At 43.8% G+C, this 23,110-nt stretch overlaps 1 protein-coding gene across 2 annotated transcripts in view; it reads left to right on the forward strand.

Annotated features, from left to right (window-relative positions):
• The first annotated feature begins 4,879 nt into the window (after positions 1–4,879).
• DCBLD1 (discoidin, CUB and LCCL domain containing 1) overlaps positions 4,880–23,110 on the forward strand; it is a 46,029-nt gene continuing 27,798 nt past the window's right edge. The window contains exons 1-2 of one of the 2 annotated variants that reach the window (XM_063151061.1): positions 4,880–5,297; positions 20,329–20,541. In XM_063151061.1, coding sequence (XP_063007131.1) covers positions 4,880–5,297; positions 20,329–20,541 — 631 coding nt within the window. The remainder of the gene's footprint in view (positions 5,298–20,328; positions 20,542–23,110) is intronic. The other variant, XM_063151062.1, reaches the window with a different exon arrangement.

Here is a 23,110-nt window from a genome sequence, read left to right on the forward strand (position 1 = left end):
CTACCAGTGCTGGGAAGAGCCCTGCTATCACCCCCACTCAGACAAGACCTATGGTTAAGACAAAAGTCCTGAAGCCTGCTGCGGTTTAGTTTTCTCTCCCGGAATTTATGGCCTGTTATTTCTTTTTCCATGTTCTTAAGGTCTAAGAATATTTATGGTCTCTCCCCCCTGGGGATTCTTGCTACCAGTGTAATTACATAATGACACTACATGGTTCCAACTCATCCATATGGGTGCAGGCAGTGACCTGTGCTAGTGCAAATTAAACTGTTTCTTCTATCAGATTTTTTTTGTTTTGTTTTGTTCTGATTCTTGCCTCATGTTTGCCTTAAAATACTGAGGAAGCGTTTGGTCACGATATCTCTTAGCTACTTGCTCAGAACTACTTGAAAAGTGGAAATGTTATTTTACTGACTCCTTCCCTCCTGGGCATTTTCACACCTGGAGGGGGATGCTTACATTAAGCAAGGAGAGAAGCTGCTAACATGAACTTCATCAGAACCCAGGCTGGCTCTGAGAGGGAGGGCACGGCCCCAGAGACAACTACAAATGGGTAGATTTTTTCTAATTCCAATAAGTAAATTGCAAAATTTTTCCAGACGAGTCCTGGAGGTCCGTCCATCTCCTCATGGTTTAATGGTATGCAGACCTTAGTGGAAGCTGAAATGTCCGTGTTGCTCCATGGGCAAGGCCTTAGATTCCAATGATAAAAACAAAGTATAGAGCATTGTGTCCATAAAATACTCTACATACACAGAATAATTCATGTATATCTCAAGGAATTTGCTAAACTTCATAAGCCATGCCACAGCCTTGTGGCGCCGTTTACTTTGCTGTAGTCTGATCAGTTTTAACAGAGAGGACTCCTCATGAAGTTTATACAAATGTTGCATCTAGACACATTTAATGATTTTGCCTTATGTGCTTTATTTTCTGAATTTTTTATATAACCAACACATACACTTCTGGCAGAACACAGTCCCTGAATACACGGAGATCGGCAACCACAGCATTTTGTTCTCAGCTTTATCCTGTAAATCCACTATACCATTTGCTTTTGCCCCAGTGAAAATGCAAAACTTGGCCCTTATATAAAGACCGCTAAAAGGCCTCTCAATCTGCAAGCTATCCTTCTGCTAATGAAGAGATTAACATACCTCTCAATGTCTAGAATTGTTCTTGCCGTTTGGTAATTTGTAACCTCGGGTCCTCTCCACCTCATTGTGTTTTCAATTCCTCCCCCTTCTTCTATGCAAAGAAAAAGCTTTCCACTTACTAAGAGCAGGAACTTTCCTGTTAGCTGCACAAAAGCAAGACTGCTCCATTAAGATGAAACTTAAAACTCTTTGTATAAATTAAGTTTGCTTTCTATTATTTTTCCCCTAGAACCTGCACAGAACAACATGCTTTTGAAGGGAAGAATATATGCAGTGTCAAGCTTGCAAGATAAGCTTAGGAGGGCTCTGCAGTGTGTTTTTCCCTCCTCCCCTGCCCCTTGCCCCAGAGAACTACCAGTTTAACATCACACGAGGAACACAAGGACTCATCAGAGGATTTACATCTGCTTAGAAGCAGCGTTTTCTCTGTGTGTTGTATGCAATTATGCAACAGTATATAAAAAAGTATAGGTCAAGAAAGCAAATCCATGAAGCTAGAGACTGAACAAGCCTACAAATGAAACCTGGGCATGTTCCCATACTGACCATCCACCTTCTGAAGCGTTCTGAGCTGATTTTGTCCCGAGGTCCTCACTCGCTGTTTGTTCATCCTGGGGTCAAAGGTCTGGAGAGTAAAAACGGCTCATTTGCAGGTGGCCGCACAGTAAAGGGATCCATACAATGAAATGAGACACATTATCTAGCTGTAGGTGACTCAGTTAATACCATTTGCAACAAACACACGAAATACTCCTAACTCATAGCCTTGGAAAACTACCTGTAAAGCAAAGGCATATGTTCATGCTAAAAAGTAACTGTGTGTTTGGGTGAATCAGGTCTCTTCCAAATTAAGTCAGTGTGAGTGACCAAAATCAGTTGCAAAAAGCTTTCAGAAGTGGTTTGGCAGGGAGTTTTCCTGTTGTGAAGCTCCCACCGTGTGACAACATATTAGTCAGGCTCAATGTATGCCTTCTTTCTGAACTAAACTTTTGCCTTAACTCAAAGCACATGTCTTTAAAACTATATTTATTTAAAAGCTGGTTTTAAGTCTCCTCCTTACAAAGGGAAATTTGGAAAAGCACACATGAACCAGTGTAGCAAGGTGACAAGGGTTACACAAGTCCTCCTTGTGAATAACAACTTTGAGAGCTATAGACTATTTCATTCATCTTAATGATTATTTAATCTTGGAAGCTGACAGTAAGTTCTTTGCCTACAGCATATTGAAAACTGACAGAGAGAGGGCATAGTAATGAGAATTTAATAGCAAAATAAATAATACAGAAGCTACTTCACTGATTGCATTATTATTATTATCCTGCCGCAGTCAATAGGAAAACTGTGCTCCCAACACAGGCGAGAGGAGCAGGGCTTCCCCCTGAGCACTACAGGTTTGCAGCAGGAAACACGTGGCCTTGGACAAGGGACCAGCCCCGGCTGACCCAGGGTGGTGAGATTGGAAAGGCAGCCTGCACGCTTTCCCTCCACCAGTGCTCTCCCCACTGGCCGTGAGCAGAAAACAAATACCACTCCCAGATGTTGTACAGCCCCAGTCTCAAGGGCATGACTTATCGTTTCACTACAAATCATTGAAATAAAAATAACTGCGAATTGAATCATTATCTCTCTGTCTCAGAGGGCACTGCCAAGCCTCCAGCGCCCAGCAGATGAAGAAAGCCTCCTTTCATGGTATCTGGCAACCTACCTTCCCCTTTGTTCTGAGCCTCTAGAGCTGTGTGACAGGCAAAAACTGTTTTGGCCTTCCAAGGCTCCTAACTTGCCTCTACCAATTACCAACCATCCAAGTTCTGTGGAGAGATCAGCACTAGTGACATTATCTGCAAGCTCCATGGCAAAGTGTTTTGCACATTAAATTGCCCAAGATCACCAAAGCCAATTTATCACAGTAGTGCTTCCCTAAGGTTAGCTGGGATTGACCTGCAGGACTGTTCTGTCCATATTTATGATGACTCTTAACAAATAGAACTAGAACCTGGCACTATTACTAACTGAGAATATATTCTAGATCTCAGCTGATGGAATACAAATCAGTACAATTCCCAGTACCAACCCATGTGGGACTGACTGGTTTTGACTGCCTGCTGAGACTAATACAAAACAATGCATGTTCATATGTTGTTATATTGCTTTTCAACAGCTACCACTCTTTCAGAGATGATATATGTTTTGCAACATATGTGTTATCCTATCCATCCCTCTCCCTCATGTTTCCATTTATTCCATTGAGTCTTGTTTGTAGGTTTTGGACCAGAATTTGGTATTGGAAAAAATATTTTCTGTGACCACAATATTTTCACCACTTCTGTGAGGTCTGTAAATCTAGTCTTGAGGCTGTTGCAGAGTTTGACTTTCTTGCCCCTTTGTCTCCATAATCGCTCTCATTTGTATGGATTTGCTCCTGACAATCTGTGAGACAAGTACAAGAGCAGGCCACTTTTATTCACATGGACATGCTGCTCCTCTTTAAAAGTCTCTTAGCCTTCAGAATCTCCGAGAGTGACCTATCCCAACCTCCTTCAACCAGAAGGATTTGGCATTTGTTGGCAAAATCCAGTGAGGATTAGTTTGGCCACCAAACTGCTGCACTAACAAACACTCACTCTGCCTTATATCATCTCTAACATTTTAGTCTAGATTTCAAACTCTCCTTTGGAAAGAAGGGTAAGTCTCAAATACTAACAACGTGTGTTAAATACATATACCAAGAATATAATGTACTGGGTACATGGCAAAAAATATGCCTGATCACATATGGTGTCTGAAAAGTTAAAAAACAGACATTAACACTTACAAAACAAGAGCTCAATTAGAATAAAGGTTTACCAAACTCGACTTTTTCTAACATAATATAAAATCTAGCAATGTCATCTCTGACATACAAGCTAATTCTGTACTTCATTTTAGCATAGCAGCCCAGTGTTCCGTTCCTGACCTGCCAGCAGTGTGAATTCACCTGCCTCACAGCAACCCATCCCCGAAAAGACTGTACAGAGTCAGACAGCCCACCTTCCATTCTCCAGGGTATTTCTAAAAGGCAAACCACAGGGGCCTACTTAACATTCGGGTCTCCTGCAGCTGCTGGCACTGTGTTCCCTGCCGTGCATCTGCAACCCTCCCTATGCCACAGGTTTCTTCAGAGCCGGACAGAGAGGGAGATGCTCACAGCATACTTTAGAAAAACTCCTATTTAATTCCGTCCATAATTGTAACAGACAACGCTGGCACAGGCAAACCACACGGCTTGCAAGCCTGCGCGGAGACGCTTCCCCAGCACCGGGAAGCCCCATCACGACCCCCGCTGTACTGACGGGGCCGGACGGGGCAAGCGGGAGCGTCCGGCCCCACTCGTGTCCTCCCCCGCACACACCCTGCGGCTTCCCCGCGCCCCTTCCCGCCGCGGCAGCGGGAGCGACGCCTGGAATCAGCCTGCGAACGGCAAAATAATCCTGTATCCTCAAGAACATACTCGCATATACGAGCGCGTGTATACATGTGTGTGGGCATGTACGCGGCTCGCCAGCTTCGGGGGCTGGCAGGCGATGCCGGGGGCCGCAAGGCTTTGGGGAAACGCCGCGACCCCGGCGCAGCCCCCGGAGCGGCGGTGGGCGGGAGAACGGCGCTCGGCGAGGGGAGGGGGCGGCGGGGCCGCGCCGGCCCCTCGGTCCACGGCAGGAGGAGGAGATACCCCGAGCGGCAGCCCAATGGGAATTGTGGCGCTTCCCCTTCTCCCGTTTCCTCTCTCCACCCCCAGCCCCAGGCCGGGGAGGCGGGAGGCGGCAGCGCTGCAGCCCGGCCACCGGCGGGGCACGGGGCCAGCGGCAGCCCCGCACGGCCCCTTCTCCGCCTCCGCAGAAACACCTGCGGGGGGCAGGATGCCGGGAGGCGGCCGCCCCCCTCCGCGGGAGCGCGGGCTGGCTCCGGAGCCGCCCCAACCAGAAGGAGGAGGAAGAGGAGAGGAAGAGAAAGGAGCGGGAGGGAAGTGGGGAAGTTGTGCCTTGGCCGCCCCGCCGAGAGCCGGAGCCATGGGCCCGGCCGGGGGGACGCGGGCCGCCCCCTCGCTGCTGCTCTCGCTGCTGCTCGGAGCCTCGGCCCCGCTCTGGCTGCGGGCGGAGACGCTGGGTGAGTGCGGGGCCGGGCGGGGAGGCTCGGCGGGCGCGGCCCCGGGGAGCGGGGGGCGAGCGGAGGGCTGCGGCGGGCTGCCCCCGCCGGCCTCGCCTCCTGCTCTGCCCGAGCGTAGCCTGAGCTGCTCTCGGGGCTGTATATAGCTGACCTGGTTAATCCTCGCCGGGTTTATCCCTGTGTCTGAGTAGCTGCGAGATTAAAGTGGTAACCAGCCTTACGGTAAATGTATACTACGACTTTCTTGGTATTTGTTAATTAGGAGGTTTTTTTTTTCTTTTACAATAAGTCAGATAAGCACCGAAAAAGTCTCGGGAAAGTTGCGTGCCGGGGAGGCCACCTGGGCGCCCGGCTGCGGCCGCGCCTCCGCAGCCCCGGCGGGAGCCCCGGGCGCGGCGGGCGGCGCTGGGTCAGCGGCAGCTCCGCGTCTGCTCCGGCGGCGCCGGGCCGGCAGCCCCGTCCCGCAGCCGCGAACGGGCAGCTCTGCTCTCCTGCCGCCTCGGGGAGAAAGTGAAGTGCCCGTGCTTGGGTCGGGACAAAGTTTCGTAGGGATCTCGAGAGGATGTTCCGAGCCTTTTTGTGGTAGTGCAGTTTGTTGCGAATAGAGTGCGGGTACCGTTCTCTTTGCCCTGTGTTTTTAAGATTCCTGTGTAAATTACCAGTGCAGCTGACATCTCTGCCCGCGGAGTTGCAGCCCCTTGGCTGTTGCATTGCGTGGCCTGATGAATCCGTCTTAGAAGACTTCACTGGCAGCTACCGATAAAATAGCTAGTACTGGCAACTAAGCATCATAATGAGCTTGACAGTGCATTCAGATAACTTAGAAATCCCGTACTAATGTTCCGAGTTGGCTGCAAATTCCAGAACCCAGCGCTGTGCATTAGCTCTATATAGGCATTGGCTTTGTATACAGTCGTTGGCAGAAAGTACTTCGGTTGATTTATACCTGTTCTTGCCATAGCCTCCTATTAACAGAGGTTTCTGATACGGCTCTCCACAAAAGGGAGAAGTTGGTATGAGTCGTGTTGCCACTTGCCAGCTTCTTGGTAGCTTTGCTGTTCTGTCCTCCGTGCGCTGGGATTCCAATTTGATATGTTCCAGGAAACATATGTGGCAAGGAAAAAAACATTCTCTTAATCCCCTCTTTTCATCAGTGTGTTGAGGGGAGGGTTTTTTTGTTTGTTTTCTCTCTCACCAATGCTTATTCTTCACTCAATGGCACCAGGGAGAAGAAAGTCATTTGGGTGCAAGTGAGTAATAGTAAGTCTGCTGGGATTTCAGGGGGTTTTTGTGCATACAGTAACACAGTAGTACGTATGAATGTCCCATCTCGTCCATATTTCCAAATTAATTGGTAAAAGCACTTTTGTTTTATTAATGTTTAAAATGTTTCTACTATCAAATCAACAGAATGGAAAGACAAGCACTGTTCTGCCTGGTTCTCTTTGGACGGTACTCAGATTTACAAGATAATCTGTCCAGTGTCTAGAAAGCAGGAAAGATGTTGATTCCCCCCACACACTTCATTTCTCCACGGGTGGAAGTTCTTCTGTGTTTGTTTATTACTATTACCCTATAAATTAAGGGCTAAGTGTTCTAAAGTCACACCAGTGGAGAAAGGAGATAAGGATAAGTGGATACAAACTTCCTGTTACACAAGCTTCTTGACTTGATTTAGAAGTTGTAATGGAGCAGGAGAAGTGCCAGAGTGAATCAGGCTCGAGTTTCAGATAATTCTGTATCTCGTCACCACTAGTGTTTCCCACCAGCTGGTTCAAAGAAAGATGCACTCGTTTAAGTATATTCAATTTAAAATATCCATTTTTAAAAAATGAAGCATTATATTTTTCTGGCACCTCATGAGCTGACTTTACCTTCCTCTTAACTTTTTCTTGAGGGGTGCTACAGAACAAGGATGAAAGGGCTGTTATAGCTTCTGTTCTTTTACTTCGGTTTCAAATTAAGGAAAGACCTTTTTTCACTGTGGCTTGGTTATTTCAGAGAATGACTTGGATCTGAGTGTGGCTGTGTAGAGTCCAGGTGTCAGCACTCTTTCTGTTCTTGAAAACATGTTAAATGTGTGTGTTGTCTGAGGCATCTATGAATGTGGAATTTTGTTGTCCATAAAATGATGATAAGAGGCTGTGGATCAAGGGAAACTATTTTAATTAAAAAAATATTTATAGGCTTAGTAGGTCTCACCTGGGAACAAATACTCCCATCTATGACTGTCCATGACTGTCCATGAGTAACATATAGCTTTGGGATTTATAATAAAAGGTGGTTCTTTTCTCTTTTTATTCTGCTGTGCACCAATCTTTTGGGGTTTCAGTTGCCAGTTCTTTACTGACAAGTAAAAAGTATACCTTTACCTTGTCTAGCAACCCCACACAGCCATCCCATATCCTGGTATCTCTTCTAAAAATGTCGCCCAGTGGTTAAATCTGAAGGCAGAAGGGAACCAAACCTGAACACATTATCTTTGCCTTTCACCATTCCTTGTCTTTTCTTCTGATGTTGAGCAAGACCTTGAACCATGTAATTGTGAGCAGCAGAAATCAGAATTTTGACTCATTTTCTATCACATTTCTGGCCATTAGGACTTAAAACTGACCCGAAGGTTGTTTGGTTGTAGGAAGGCATAAGAGGAACAGGGATTTTAATCTATTGAGTACAAGATTTAAGCCACTGCTCTTGCTGTACCTCATTTATTTTCACTTCAAATAAAACACAGCTATGAAAACTAGTTCATGTGGGATTTGCAGATCAGCGTCCAGGAGCGAGCTTTGCTTGCTGTATTCCTGGGTCTGTTGACAGTGGCACCCAATGCCCAATTGGAAGGATCGATGGGGAGCAGACTTTTGTATGTTTTGAGGAAAGGCTGTTATTTGATGTGACAACAGTGTATCCAGTAATTACCAGAGATTATGCCTGTTCTCAGGGGCTTGCACAAAACCCTTGCTGAGGAATACTGGTGTGATCATGCTAATCCACTTTGTATGCCCATTTCCAGCAGTTTGAAATGCAGATCGAGATGAGTCTTTCTTGTACCCAAACCCCCGCCCCCCGCTTCAGTTTCTGAATATAAGTGATTGGTAAATTTTCAGTTTGTTTGCATTTTGTCCTTATGTCTGTTTCCTTCCTTGGCTCCCTCTCTCTTGCCTTGGGAATGCTGACTAGAATTGCTAAAGAGGGAGGCAACAGTTTTCCAGTTGCAGTTCATAAGCAATGCAAGTACCCACCACAAGAAAACTGCAATGTTTTCAGTCACACAGCCTTTGCTATAAATAGCTGTAAGCTCTTCATAAGTACTTCACTTTAGGTTATCAGGGGATGTATTTCAAACAAAATCAAAGACAGGGAGGGCAGCAGGAGTCTCTGACAATGCGGGGAAAAAAAGATGCTTTGGGAAAGTTGTTACCTGCATGGCTGTTGAGACATATTTCATGAAAATTATTTGTTGATTTGCATATGCAAAAATATATTCATTTATATTTCTCACATATCAGTGTCACCTTTAGTCCACCTGAGTTACATGGGTAGCACAGTAAAAACTAGCTTGAAAAAATACCAATTTTGAGGACAGTTATACTACCGTATAGAGATGCCTGAGGTACCTTTTCAAAAGTATCTCAGACACCAGGACTGGTATAGTTTTGAAAGCCCATCTGAGCTCTCACACCATGCTGAGAAGTGTGGTCCTGTGTGGTGGCAGGCACTGAAGTCCTCAGCACAGGCATCGCTGTAGTTTGGGGCTGGCTGTATCGGATCAGATGCTCTCCTGTGGCATGTACTCATCAACATATGGGTTTGCACCATCTGCTAAGAATAAAACAAGCCAGACAAAATCAAAATAAAATCCTTCTGACTGGGTTCAGTGGAATGGTGTTGGATCCCAACTAACTGCAATAAAAAGTATTAATAGCAATGCATAAGAATGAGCGCACAACTTCCCCAAAAGGTTTAATTAGTGTTAGAACTGGGAGTGGGAAACTTCAAACTGGGACAAGCCAATAGTGATGCTTAAATAAAAAAAGGATAGTGGTTTGACTAGTTTTAAGAGTATACAGATACCTTCATTTTTCCTTTCAAAAGAAATTACAAATTATCTAATTAAACTGATTTTGGCCTGTGAAAATTGTGTGAGTGCTAAAGCCACAATTTTGAGGTTGGCTGTATGCTCGTACATAGAGAGAGGCTGCCAGTAGTTTTGGTTAGGATTGTTGATGCTGTGTAATTAGGCCTGGGAGCTGAGTTCTTTGAGGAGAGAGGAAGCATTTTGGTCTTTCATTGCCTCTCTCCCTGTCTCTTCTTTTGACAGAGCCAGGACTTGCCTCTCAGCAGTTTCCTTCCAAGACATGAAGGCTTAGTTTGGTGGTGGTGGTACTTTCTCATCCTCTTTGAGCGAGGTTTCCAGTCCCACTGGGACCATATTTGTGATTTCTGTTTCCCTGATGGGATGGGGCTGCTGTCTGATGGCAGCTCGATTCTGCTCCCCCGCACAGGCACAAAGAAGGATGAGGGCACCCGAGCTGTGCAGCATTTGCCCATCTCCAAAGAGCTTCAGTGAAGGTGTTTTCCAGCCAACCATAACAGGGACAGGAGAATAAATGGGGAAAGCAGAGCAGGACAAGGCTAGAAACCCAGTCCCCAGGCCTCCTACAGGACCAGGGTGTTCATTTTTATATTTAGTATCATGCATTTCAGCCTGAGCTGCATCTGTAATTACGTTAGTGTTCATCAGGCATTTAGTTAAGCTCTAAAACATTGTTTCTTCCTTCAGTTGCTGCAGAAACCTCATATCCATCACAGTTTTATTCCATGATGTTTGAGTTTCTGGCATTTCCACCACAAATTGTTCAACAATATTGGATTTCAGTCCAATGCTTTGACATTAAAGTTGAAGTCATGTTGATGTCATCTTCCAGATGTTCCTGTCCACTGCATAAAAATTTTGTTTGTTTGTTTTATTTCAAATTACAAAAACACATGGGGAATTCTGGATGTGATCCCTCATGCTATACAAAGGCCTGTGTGTGTCCTGTCAGAAATCAAACAAAACTTTTCTTCATGGAGCAGCAGCAGAGACTTCAAAAAGCTGGAAACATAGGTGGATTTCTTCACCCACCCGAACAGAATGGCTTTGTTACGTGCCTGAGCCTTGTTGTTGCAGCTGCACTAACTGTGAAGAAAGGAGATGTGTGGCTTCTGCCTGAAATTCACTCGTGTTTTGCTCTGGTGCCACACCAGTTCTGTGTTGGTATGTTGTTTTGATCTTAATAGTCAGCAATGCCTCACTTGTAAAATGAACTCATAACAACAACAACAACAAAAGTCCACACTTTGTCCTCCGGGTCTGCAACAATCTATTTTAACTTGTAAAATAAATTCAGTTATCCTGTGGGTCTCCCTCTGCTGGGATGTTTGAGCAGCGAGGTTCGTGGCTCACATTTGAGCTGCTGCCTTCCCTGTTGTGTCAGCTTCCTCCCAAAGGCAGGGCTTTGTATTAGCCCATGTTTCTTATGTCAGCATGCTGCAGGGGAATTGAAGTTCAAATTCCTCTGAGCTACTGAGGGCTTTTTGAGCAGTCATGTTAACATTTTCAAACCAAGGAATTGGCACTTACTGATCTAGGAATTTAGCACAGACAGAAGAGACGTGTTTAGTTTAAACTCATGGTCTTGCTAATGCTTGTGCTTTAAAAATTAAGCCACTGTTTTTTTAGATGAAACTTAGTTGCTGTCTTTTGTAGGTGGAAAGCAAACTAAAACTGTATCAAACTAAGCAGTTACACTGAGACATTCACTTTTGGGTTGAGTGAAAAACTGTTCAGATCTTTCTAAATATCTTGTTTCAAAAGTCGAGAATGTGATTGTTTAATACTGCTGCTAATCAAAAAATCTGCTCACAATGGAATTATGGAGTTTCAGTATAAGTGGTGAACACAGGGCAAAAACTATACTCTGCTCTTTTCCACATCTATAAGTAAATACCTTTTATGCAGTCTCATTGATGTGTCACAGAAAGCACAAAAATGATGCTGTGGGTCACATGTGGTGCCACAACCAACACTGTAGTACTTAAGTAATGATGTAGCTGCTTTCCTTTCTTTATTTTTTTTCTTTTTAAATTTAAAACATCTTTCACAGCAACTATATGTAACCACAATGAATTGGGAAGATCACAAAAGCTTATGGAGTTTCTGCATGTACCATTTTGTTTAGTACCTTGAGGATGAATATCAAACAGGTTGGTTGTGGGACTATACTGATAAAAGGCATTTCTTGCTTTCAGTGCATCAGGCCAGAGTAGTTCTTTGATCGTTTCTTCATCTTAGTTCAGTAAAATTTTGCTTCCGTTTCTCCCAGAGTCACAAAAAACCATTTGTTGTTAGTTAGCAGTAACCATGGAGGAAATAGTTTCTTAGACATTGGGTTCACTGAGTCAAAAGACATGAATTTTTTTTTGTGCTGGTAAAAGACAATTATTGTTTCCATCACAAACCAGTTTGTTTTCTCTTGAGATACTTGTTGATTTACACCTTGGGGAAAATGAGGTGTTTGTATAATTCACTTTGAGAAAAGTAGCATCCTTTCTCTGGTCCTTTCTTATTAACAAATGACATATTCCACCTGGGTGTACAGGCATAAGAGGTGGATGTGTGATTTTTCAAGTAAGTCAGGACGAGTTTGATTTCCAGAATAAAAAGACCATCCTCCATCATTGATAACTGTCTGTCTTGCTCAACATGTATCACACTAACAAGGTAATTGCATATTAAAATGAGGGGAGTGTGTGGTTTCATTCTATCATGTTCAGCCATTTCCTCTTGCCCAAATTAAAACTGTTTTGAAATCTTGCCTTCCCACCTGCTACTGTAACTGGAACAGCTCTGCTTCAGCCTCTCCTTACCCTGGTGTCTCTGAATTTCCTGTCCCTGTGGGTTTGTCAGTCCTTAGCACTGCTGTGAATATTCCTATTCCTGTGCAACCCAATATTCGAGTCTGGCCTTGAGCTTGCAGCATATGTTTCCCACACAGTCCAAATTTGGTGCAATATACTGTAAGTTAATCTCCAGTAAAGCATAGCGCAGAGAAAAACCTGGGAAGAAAACAGATGGAGAAAGTAGAGCAAACAATTTGCATACATATGATATGACTCTTAGTTAAGATTAGCATTTCCTACTTTGCCTGAAAAGCCCTTAATAAAAATCCAAAATTCCAGCTTCATGTTTGCCTCAAGTCAGCAGAACTGGAGGAGATGCCCTGATGGCAAAATGTCCCCCAACCTAGGGACAGCCCAGCACAGGGTGGAAGGAGCTCCATCTCCTGCTCCAGCCCTTTGTTGTTCGCACGTTTCTGGGATGCTGTGGGCAGAGGGGCAGGGAAGAAACTGCAGCCTGTGGGATATTTGCTCCTCATAGCCTTCATAGCTCTGAACCATCACCAGGGTCCTGAGTTACTCTGCACGAGTGGCTGATGGAGAACCGTGGCCATCCATTTATTTATAGTCCTTCACAATTCTTTCTGAACATGCAGCTACAAGAAGTGCTTGGCAGTGGACTCGGTGCCTTCTCTGCACTTTAGGTGTGTAATATGGACATGTATCTCATAGTAATCATTTATTTATTTACAAAACAAAAAATCAGTTTCCCTTTTGCAAAAATGGAACTCTAAGATTCCTCTGAAATTTCCATACATGTGTAGCTCCATTCTCCTATCTGTTCACACCTGAACAACAATAAGATGTTGAGGTGGTCAGTCACAGCAATATGCCACCTTCATAAAAGGAAAGCATTGAAAAATACTTAAATGAAGCCATGCAATAAATAAATAAATTACAAATCTCTTTTGTTTCAGCAGTTAAAAAGGCATAGAAGTTTTCTCACACCCACAAGCTCAAGAGTGCTGTATTTAGAGTGCTAAAAAGCAAATTCCAGCACTGAAGCTCGCTTCTCTGGCGGGCTACATTTGGGTATAGTGCCTAAGTCCTGGAAGCAGTGACTAAAACATGCTTATTTTTGACATGTACTCTGGTACTGTCTGTCTTTCACAGATTGCAGTGGAACCAGATCGTGATTCACATTTGTGTTAGTGTAAGAAAGACTTTACTACTTGTTCAGGTTTCAAACCTGCATGCTGAGTGTAAAGTTCTGGCTTGGTGGATGTGTCTTCATGTTGATAGAAGAAGTTGCTTATAAGGAGATATCTGCTTTCTTTTGACCTTTTAGCAGCTAAATAAATAAAGTCTCGGATCTTGGTATGTATTTGTCTTTGAGAACTTCTGCAAAGGTGAGAGGTTGCTGGGGTAGTAAAGGCAGCCCAGGTCAGTTGTAGCAATTCCTGCAAAGTCACTGCCATGTAGCTGAAAGCATTTCCCTGGCTACTCCCAGATGGCTGTGCTGCAATGGCTAAAAAACTCAAACTTTGAAAAATGGTTATATGGTTGTAAGCTACATTGCTAGATAAGAGTTCAAAAGGGTTGTCAGGGTTTGTTTTTTTCTTTACCTGATGATGGCAATCCAACTGGTTACCAAAATAACTTTTCATAGTTTGAGGCAGAGCATCTTGTGAGGCTGGCTGCAGGGGACATCCCGAGAAAAGCCAGTTCCCAGCTGAGCCTGAATGGCTGTGGGGGTGACTGGGCACGTGGTGGGAATCTGTGATTTATGGAACCACAGCAGAACCAATTGGAGGTCATTTGCTTCTTTCTCATTTCTGCTTTAAGAGGGACATTACAGTAAATAATGTCTGTGAAGAGGAGGGAAAAACATGCTGTGGTTTGTTTGGCCTCCTTCTCCTTTTGCATCCCTTTGAAGTTGGTAAGTAAATAATTTGGGCAATAAAATCAGCACTCCACAGTGTTCCTTTGTTTCTTCTGCTGCTCTACCTTCCCTTCCTGCTCTTAGCCCTCCTGCCAGCCACCACTTGGTTAGCTTGGGCAGCAAAATAAGTGTCCTCAGGAGCTGCTGCAGCACAGAGGATAAAATGTTTCTTGACTTCTTAATGAAGTTAAATTAAAATGCAACTCAAAGAAAATATTTATGTGCTATTTGTTTTTCCTTTTGCAGTAGGGCATACTGTGATGTGGGAGACTTTTTCCCTTAAAAATATATTAATACTAATTTGAAGGCCATGGAGGATGACAATCACTTTGGGGTTTTTTTCATTATAGACTTGCCTTAATTTTTAGTGGCCTCTTTCATTATTTGAAAATAGTTTTTTCTGCATCCACAAAATAATGTAAAGAACATAAAGCTGGACATCCAAAAACATCCTCCTGTGAATTTATATACTTTTGAAGCAGGGCTCAGCCAGTTGCTTGGCTGGTGTAAATGGCATCTGCCCTGAATCCAGGGGTTTGTGAAGTTCCCAAATGTGTGGCCATTTCTCCCTCTACCTTCCCTGTGGTGTCAGTGGCTCTGAGCCCAGCACTGCTGGGAAGGAGGACTTGGGGTTCTCACCTGCCCAACAATGCATCAGGGCTGTGGTGTTGCCCTTTGTTTGAGGGCCAACAGGAAAAGTACTCAGTGTCAGGAAAAGCACAAAGCTCTGACATCTCACCGTTCTCTGTGGAAGTGAAGGATTTAGGTCCTGGTTTTGTGGAGGTGTCTCTTCTGTTGTAATGGCACAGTAAAGAGCTGATGTTCTTGACCCAGGTTTGGCAGTGTAGAGGTTAGAGACGAAGCACTTAACTCTGCATTTTACTCCACCTCAGAAAGCAGTGAAGATGTGAACCCATTTATGTTTGCAGCATGCATGGTTCTGTTAGTAATGAAGGTTAGAGTTGCTGTATGAAAACCAAAGTGTTTTCAGACCACTGCAGTGGATTTGGATGGCATCTGGCAAGAAAACTTGGATTTTTTTTCTCTTTTCTCCTATCCCATGTGAGCAGAGAGGGCACAGGTTTGAGTGGAAGGAGTTGATTTCCTTCTTGGATACTTATCTGTTCTTATGCATAACTCAAATCTCATTTCAAGATGCAAAACTCCTTGACTCAGTTATTATTGTAGCTTTTAATAAGCTGAAGTTATTACTTCAGTGAAAGCAATGTGGAAGATGGGAGAAATCTCTTTTCTCCTTGTGGGGCTTCTCATCAGAGCTCTCAGAGCCATAGTTTTGACTCCATGGCATTCTGCCCCCTTTGACTGTGCCCATTTGCTGCAGTGGCTCTTCAGAAAATGCTGAAATTTTGGGCTGGATTCAGAGTTTAGGTATTCAAACGCAGTTTTCTGCTCTCCTCTCAAATGAAGGCATGGAAAAGGGAGGACAGGCCATGAGCTCGCAACAGCTCTGTTCCCTGTCCTCCATGTGGAGTAGAGGAACCTGCCTTCTCCCAAGCACCACCATGAAGGTGACCTTCAAAGGCTGTCAAACTGGGCGAGAGGAGGGTGGAAGGGAAATAAAGTTGCTTTGGGGGTCTTCATCCCAGTGGAAAGAGTGGGCAGCCAAGGGACACCAGGCAGCAGCAATCTGTAACCAGGGAGAGCAAGTGGGAAAAGCTGGGGCCCCACAGGGCTCCTGCGATGGAATGGAGAGCAGCAGGCTGGGTGCGTGATCACGCCTAGGTATAACATGTATTTAGCGCTGGAGTGAGTCCAAGGCTGCTATGAGTTGCTGCATGAGGGTGAATCAGAGGGATGAAAAAGGCAGCTGTTTGCTGCCAGGATATTGTAGCAGTGCTTTTGAAAATGCTTTGATATCATACACTGTAACTGTTTTGTAGTTGGCCGAATCAACGTGTTTCTGAAAGGTGCAGCACATGGAAACTTCGTAGAGCACTTATTTGAAAAACTGCAGCCTTTTGCCTGTCACAGAAGGGAATGTGCTGAGTGGTTGCATGAAGACACTGTGTGCATCCACACGTGTGTGCAGCCAAGGGGTGGAAAAGCCCAGGGAGCAGGGGAGTGAGAGACCATGGCTCGGATTGTGTGCTGGGCCTAGGAAGGGATGGAAGGAGAGGGTCAGTCCAGTCAGGTGGTTTTGGGTGACAGGAGGGTACCTGAAGGAACCCAGTACCTGTTAGGGGCTGTGTCCCAGGCAGCTCACAGACTGGGGCCAGAGTTTGTTTGTGGGCATTGATTTCATCATCTCTGTCCTTCCTGGGCAGGTTGGATGCTGGAGGGGCCCTCCTGCCTGTGGGCCAGCAGCCATGGTCAGAGCCAGCCCAGACACAGATGCTTCTTCACCTTGTCCCACATGCATCCATTACATCTGTGTCTGAGCGTGGGGATACCTGGCAGCCCCTTGGTGTCTCCTCTTGCCCTCTCCACAGCCACATGTGCTGGTGTCGTCTGGCGGGGTCCCAGGTTTGGGGTTACAGACAGGCCCTGCTCTTGGCGAGCACCCTGTGAGAGAGGGCAAGGTGTGAGTGGCGTGCCTGCTGCTGTGGCAGAAGGTGCCAGCTGTGGCTCTTCCTTCTTGGGGAGTTGTTGGAGTTGTTTCCATCATCTGCCGTGGGAGATTATTTTTATCTCTGGTAAACAGCCTTAATTCCAGTGCTGTGTGATCTCTGGTATAACCTGCAGCTAGGCCAGCAGGTGGTCGCCCACGGCTCAGAGATCATGATCTTGGTCTGGATTCAAGTGCCGATGGGAACCTGTTCTACAAAGCATGTTTGATGTGTTTTCAATAACCCCTGGTGCTGGGGAGAGATTTTATTAAATCTGAGTAGGTTTACATTCTCTGGTTTTTTAGTACCTTGTGTCAAATGTGTTGCTTTGCTTCTGTCCAGTGAGAAGTGATGAAACCTGGATGTCTGAGGCAAGGCTGACAGATTCTTGCCAAATGGGGTGATAGAAAACAGTTCTCAGAAGTAATGATAAGTGAAAATTTAGTGTCAGCAAGAAAGTCTGTGTCAAACTGACTGGTTAAATAAACATATTTCCATCCAGAAGAGCTGTGCCTATAGAAGAGAGTGTGACATCAGGTGTTTAAGCCATAGTTTTCATAAGGACAAGGAGTTGTGTTTTCAGCTCACTGTATTTTAAGTTTGGCCGACATATTTTTACTGAAAATCAAAATTTCCTGTGGAAAATAATAAGAGCAAAACTAATGGCAGTATTTTTTACATTTGATAATGTGATTAGGGATATGCTTGAATTCCTTACAACTTGCCTCCTTTTCTGAGCCCTTGTTATATAATGATGTTATATTTGTGAGTTTTTAACTAATATTTAGTCATTAATTCGTTCTTTGACTTGTCAGATCCTGAGCTTTATTCTACCTTCCCTCTGTACCTTCTGACTCCTTCTTTGGGTGTGTTTTCCAGCAAATTTCAGTGTACCAGAGCAAAGAAAAATCTTAATCTTGCTGAGAAACTCAGAATTCAGAGCTGCAGTCAGCTTTCTCTGTAAGAAACAATAGTTACTAGGACTTGGTCTGACTTTTTGGACATTACTTTGGTTCTTGTGGCAAACAAGCTTGTATCATTACCTTTTGCTTCATGGCAGGCAGGCAGAACTGAGGCAGCAAGGGATGTTATAGGTGCAGGCTGATAGGCTGATGCTGAGCCTTCCTCTTCTGAGCTTTGGAGTGTTTGGATGGCCATGCTCCCCACCAGTGAAAAGTCAGAAAATAGCATTGATGCTTTCTTAGCTCAAAAGATGTTCTGGTGTTAATGCTCTCTCTCAAAGACAGATTTAACAAAAAAAAAAAAAAAAAAAAAAAAAAAAAAGGAGTTTCCCTGGGAACAAGACCTTGTATAACCTCAACAGAGGAGGATGGCAAGCTGAGGTCTCTCATGTATGGCTTTGCCTGTAGACTTTCTGCAGAAATACACGGCTCTGTGACCTGGACAGTTGTCAGGGTCTTGGCATGATAGCAAGGTCTTTGCAGTTTTTTGAGCAGCATTTTGCACCACAGTAGATCCTTGGCATTGTACAAAGGTGACAGAGGCCAGAACATAGCCCAGTAAGATGAAGTCTGTGGCTTTCCATTTTAAGGAGTTCATCCCCATGTGATTCCGTAACTTTACTGCTGTTTTTCCCTTTCTTCCCTACTAAGGATATGTTGCAAACAAAGCTCAATATTGTAGTTTCTTTATTCCAGCTAAAATAAGTTCTCACAGTTAGAAACATGCCGTTTAAATTAAAGGCCATGGGCAGTTCTTTTTATACTGTACAGCAATTGGCTACACAGGCATCAAGGTTGTCCTGTGTCCTGCTGGAAGTGGTCTGGTTTTACACTGCCTAGACCTTTGTAGACCCCTCTCTCTTCAGAAAGCTGACAGCTCATCTACCATATTGTTCTTTATATCTTCAGTCATGTTGCCAAAATTTTCCATTAAAAGGTGTTTTGCTCATGAAGCCAGCTTTCCTTTCATCTTGATTTTTTTCCTAGGCATCCTAAAGTCAACAGTGCTTGGTTAAAAACCCTGAACAGCAGATGCTTTTCAAAGCATGTGAAAAAGGAGATCTGAAAAAAAACATATTGAATATGTTTTATGGTGATATGATTTTGGATCTATATCTCCTATTCACCTCTATTTCCAGCATGAACCTATGACAAAAATAAATACTAGGCAACAAAGCTAGTAGTAATGCCAAAGCTTCAAAATAAATGTGATTGCTTGTGAAAGAGCAGTTGAGTGAGTTGGATGAAATGGCAGTGTAATTATATGGTAGCAAGTCAAAGTTTGATAGCTTGGAGCTTATCTTAGCACAGCATGCCACTTCCCCCCCCTTCTTGGTATGGCAACACTTCTTTTTCAACACTTCATTCCTAGTTTTTCCTTTTTAAAAAATCCTATCAAACCTTAAGTTTGTTGTTTCTAATGATTTTGGAAGGAAATTCAGATAGTAATTAAAATGGCACAGACCAAAACCATTTAACGAAAATATCCCCAAAAGGAAAATTTTGAGTAGTTAATGTGAACATTATGAATTCCCATCTCCTGCAGGATTCTTTATTTTGTTAACACTTCTTGGATTAGCTTCAGTTTTGCCAAGATAAAGGAAAACAGAATGCAAGACTCCTACAGAATGTGTGCCTATGCCCTAAATGACCTGAAACTGAGGACTGCCTGTATGTGTGTGTATATGACACTAGTCCACTGCCACAAATATTTCCATTATTTGGAAGATTGGGCAGAACAAAATAGCTTAAGCTTTAAAATACAAATTTTAAGTTACTAGTATGCTTTTAAATAGTTCAGTAAAAATTGCTTCCTTTAGTAGTCAAGGTCTCTTATCTGATACCTGCTTCCTTCCCCCTCTATGGATGCTTCCTGTTTTCCATGTCAGTCCACACATCCCCCTATGTATTTCCATGTGCCTTTTCCTGTTGTCCTCTGATCAGCTGCAGCTGCTCCTCAGATGCCTCTCCACCAAGGAAAGGTTCCAGAGCTGAGCTGGCTCCTTACATTGCCATGTAGACACACTTTGAGGGCCCCTACCCTCACCTCTTGAGCAAAGAGGCAGCAGCTCGTGCTTTTCTGGGAATGCTGCTGCAAAGTAGCCTGTGTACCACTGACAGTGCACGCCCCACTTTGGAAGTCCCTCTTGTGCCTTCACCCTGTGCTGTTAGTACTTTGCGAGTGGCACAAGAAAAACAGCAGGAAAATAAGATGTGTCAGGTGTGTGATAGTAGGCAGTTAAGTCATGTCTCTGCTTTCATGTGTGACTCAGTTACCCTCTCTGAGATGGCTATTGCTGTGGAAATAAAATGCTGACTCATAACTGGGAGAAAATTACTTAAGGAAAGATCCTGCTCTTTACATGTGGAATTGCATCTTCAGGGATTTATTAGGGTTTGGCTACAAAGCAGAAAGCCAGAGAGACACTGTCTGTATCTTAGTGTCAAATACACCCCAGTTCATGGGGGTTTCCAACCCTTCTTTCTACTGCTTTACAAGAGAAATGTGACTAAATTTATTTCAGCTACCTATGTTCCAACAACAGCAGAAGTGAGGTGGAGTATTACAAAATAGTTATTTAAAAGGGAAAAGTGCATGAGACATGATTATATAGGCAGTATTTTCTTACATTTTTTTTTAATTGAGGAATACATTCTGTTTCTCTTCCTTTCTGCAGGGGATGGATGTGGGCACACAGTGATGTATCAGGACAGTGGGACACTGGCATCCAAGAACTATCCTGGGACATACCCAAACTACACTCTTTGTGAGAAGAAAATCCAAGTGCCTCCAGGAAAACGCCTGATCTTGAAAATCGGAGACCTGGATATTGAATCACAGAAATGCGAGTCCAGCTACCTTACCATCCAGAGCTCTTCAACACTTCATGGTATGTGAGAGACAAGGCCATGGTCAGTGAATGAACTGGTGAAAGTAAGAGTAAAAAGCATCTTAGCAAAATGCAAGAAACGTCAGCCTTTGTGCTCTCCTCCTTTCTGTATTCAGGTGTTTCATTCTCTGTGTGGGAAGCCACTGTCCCACCATGTGTGGTTCTGCCAAGGCTGAGGGTGCTGCTGTGCTGTGCTGCAGAGGGGCTGCTGGGGCACAGCACTCCTGATGGCTCTGCCTTCACACCTGCACAGCTGGACCATCACAGTGTTAGTATAGCAAGTCTGTAGATCTGTATCATCCCTGCTGTTGTGCAGGGGAAGAGCTTCCTCACAAACTAGACAAAGATGAGAAATTGGAGTCAGTGATCCTGTGTGTCTATTCCTAGGCAGCCCATGGCTCAGAGAAGAGATAACCTTTACTATTGCTAGCTGTCAGCCACCTTACTAATGTACAGGCTTTAATACTTGCAGATATTAAATGCATACAGCCAGACTGTGCTCTTGTAAGAGATTTGCACAGGAAGATAAGCAAATAATCTGCTACAGCTGTGCACGTAAAACAGTCATAATGGCAACAGAATTCTCCCCAGGGAGAACATGAGGCCTTCCTCAAAATGGTTTTCCCAACCAGTTGTCACAGAAACTTTTAGTTCATAAAATTTTGCCTGCTGGTAGTGGGCTGTGTAGCCCTTCAGTCAGCTGAGGCTAAATGTACTGTCCTGGGCTTAACAAGCAGAATGGATTCAAGGGAAAAATGTGATGAAGAAATGAGCTGCACAGAGCCTCTGCAGGTTTTCCACCTCACTGCTTGGCTCAGAAAAGTATGTGGTTCTCCAAAGGTGAGATCTCATAGGATATCTTAGTAGTAAGGAGGGTTGATTGCCTTTCATTTATCAGTATGATGGGCTTATCACTCATCTGGTAAGAGAAGATCAAGTGAGGTATTAAAGGCTTGCTCACAAAGGAAGGTAAAGGTAATTATTGTTCTCATGGGGGAGGTATTACATTTTGAAGCAACCTTCAGTAAGAGTGGGCAGTGACATGCTGATATCTGAGCCTGCACAGAGCTTGATTTGAGGCATAAGGAGCATCTCTGTTCATGTCTGCTGGAATTCTTTAGTGTTATTTATTTCTTCAGTGAGAAGGGGTGAAGCACTGGAACAGGTTGCCCAGAGAAGCTGTGGAGCTCCATCCCTGGAAGTGTTCAAGGCCAGGTTGGATGGGGACCTGACCAACCTAATCTAGTGGAAGGTCCCTGCCCATGCCAGGGAGGGTTGGAATTAGATGCTCTTTAAGATCCCTTACAACCCAAGCCATAGTTTTATAGTTTTGTGATCTGTTTTGTAACTAAGTAATGAGTTGTGTTCACCTGAAGCAGTCTGTCTGTACTTGGCAGTAAGAAATAGGTGGTTATTATTGCATTAGCATATTTCTGAATAATTTTTATTGATACTCTCTTGACATTTCTAATCTAAATCTTCTTGGAAACAGGGATAAATCAACATATTGTTTTTTGAAGTGAAAAATGAAGCTTGGATGTTGATTGAAATTCTGGCTCCTCACAGATCAGCCTGAAGGCATCTTCACATCATTTATACTGCAGTTATTCAGCCTATAAGCCCAGAATGGCTGTGTATTATGCAACCAAGTCCACATAATTAATTTTTTTAAAGTATTCCCACACCCATTTTTAGATCTGATTAGTAACGTCTGATGCATGTGGACTGTAATTTGCATTCTCAGTAGTGAACTGCACAATTAGCAGATTTTGGTCATATCTGATTAAACCAGTTTTACAGTTTAGGCAGACTTACCATCTGTAATGGTTTTTGTGGTCTGCAGCTCACTGTAGACTTTCCCACCAGCATACCTACAGAGTGTCTGTTATATGTTCAGGCAAACCCATGCAGAATGGATGTGGAAATAGTTCTATAGGCATACATTCATTATGTTGCTTATGTTTTAAAAGACGCGTGAATTCTTAGATGAGATTAGAGCTTCTCTAAGTCATTTTTTCCAACAGTCTTGCTATAGCTTTGGGTTTCAATATGCATTTGTTCAAGGGAAAGAAGCCCTGTGAATAAGCACTGCTACATCCATTCGGTCTGTTAAGTGTCCTTTTAGACAGCTGTTTCTGAACTCAGATCTCCTCTTTGCAACCCTTCTCTCTTCATGAACATCTACAGGCAGGTCAACATCCTCCCTCTGGCTGAGGAGATACTGACCTTAGACATCAAAATTCTTTCTTGGGATGATGGAGTCCTGAAAATATTTTGCAAGGGCTGAAAACATCTGAGCAATTAAAAACTAATCTTGGTGTGTTTTCTGTATTTGACCTGGGTTTAAAAAGGAAAACCTAAAAAGTAAAGTATGAAAGATGACAATGGGAATGCTGCTCATGTTTCAAATTAGTCTGAGCAGCCTTTGCTCTTTATTTGGGAGGTTTGCAATTACAAGACAATGAGGTCCAAAGGGAAATATGTTTTAAATATCATGCTGATTTCTTCAGCTCTACAGAAAACAACAACATGAATGTCAGTATGAATAAAAACATCTGTTGAGGAGTAT

The sequence above is a fragment of the Melospiza melodia genome, chromosome 3, assembly GCF_035770615.1.
Source record: "Melospiza melodia melodia isolate bMelMel2 chromosome 3, bMelMel2.pri, whole genome shotgun sequence".
NCBI classification, from domain to species: domain Eukaryota; kingdom Metazoa; phylum Chordata; class Aves; order Passeriformes; family Passerellidae; genus Melospiza; species Melospiza melodia.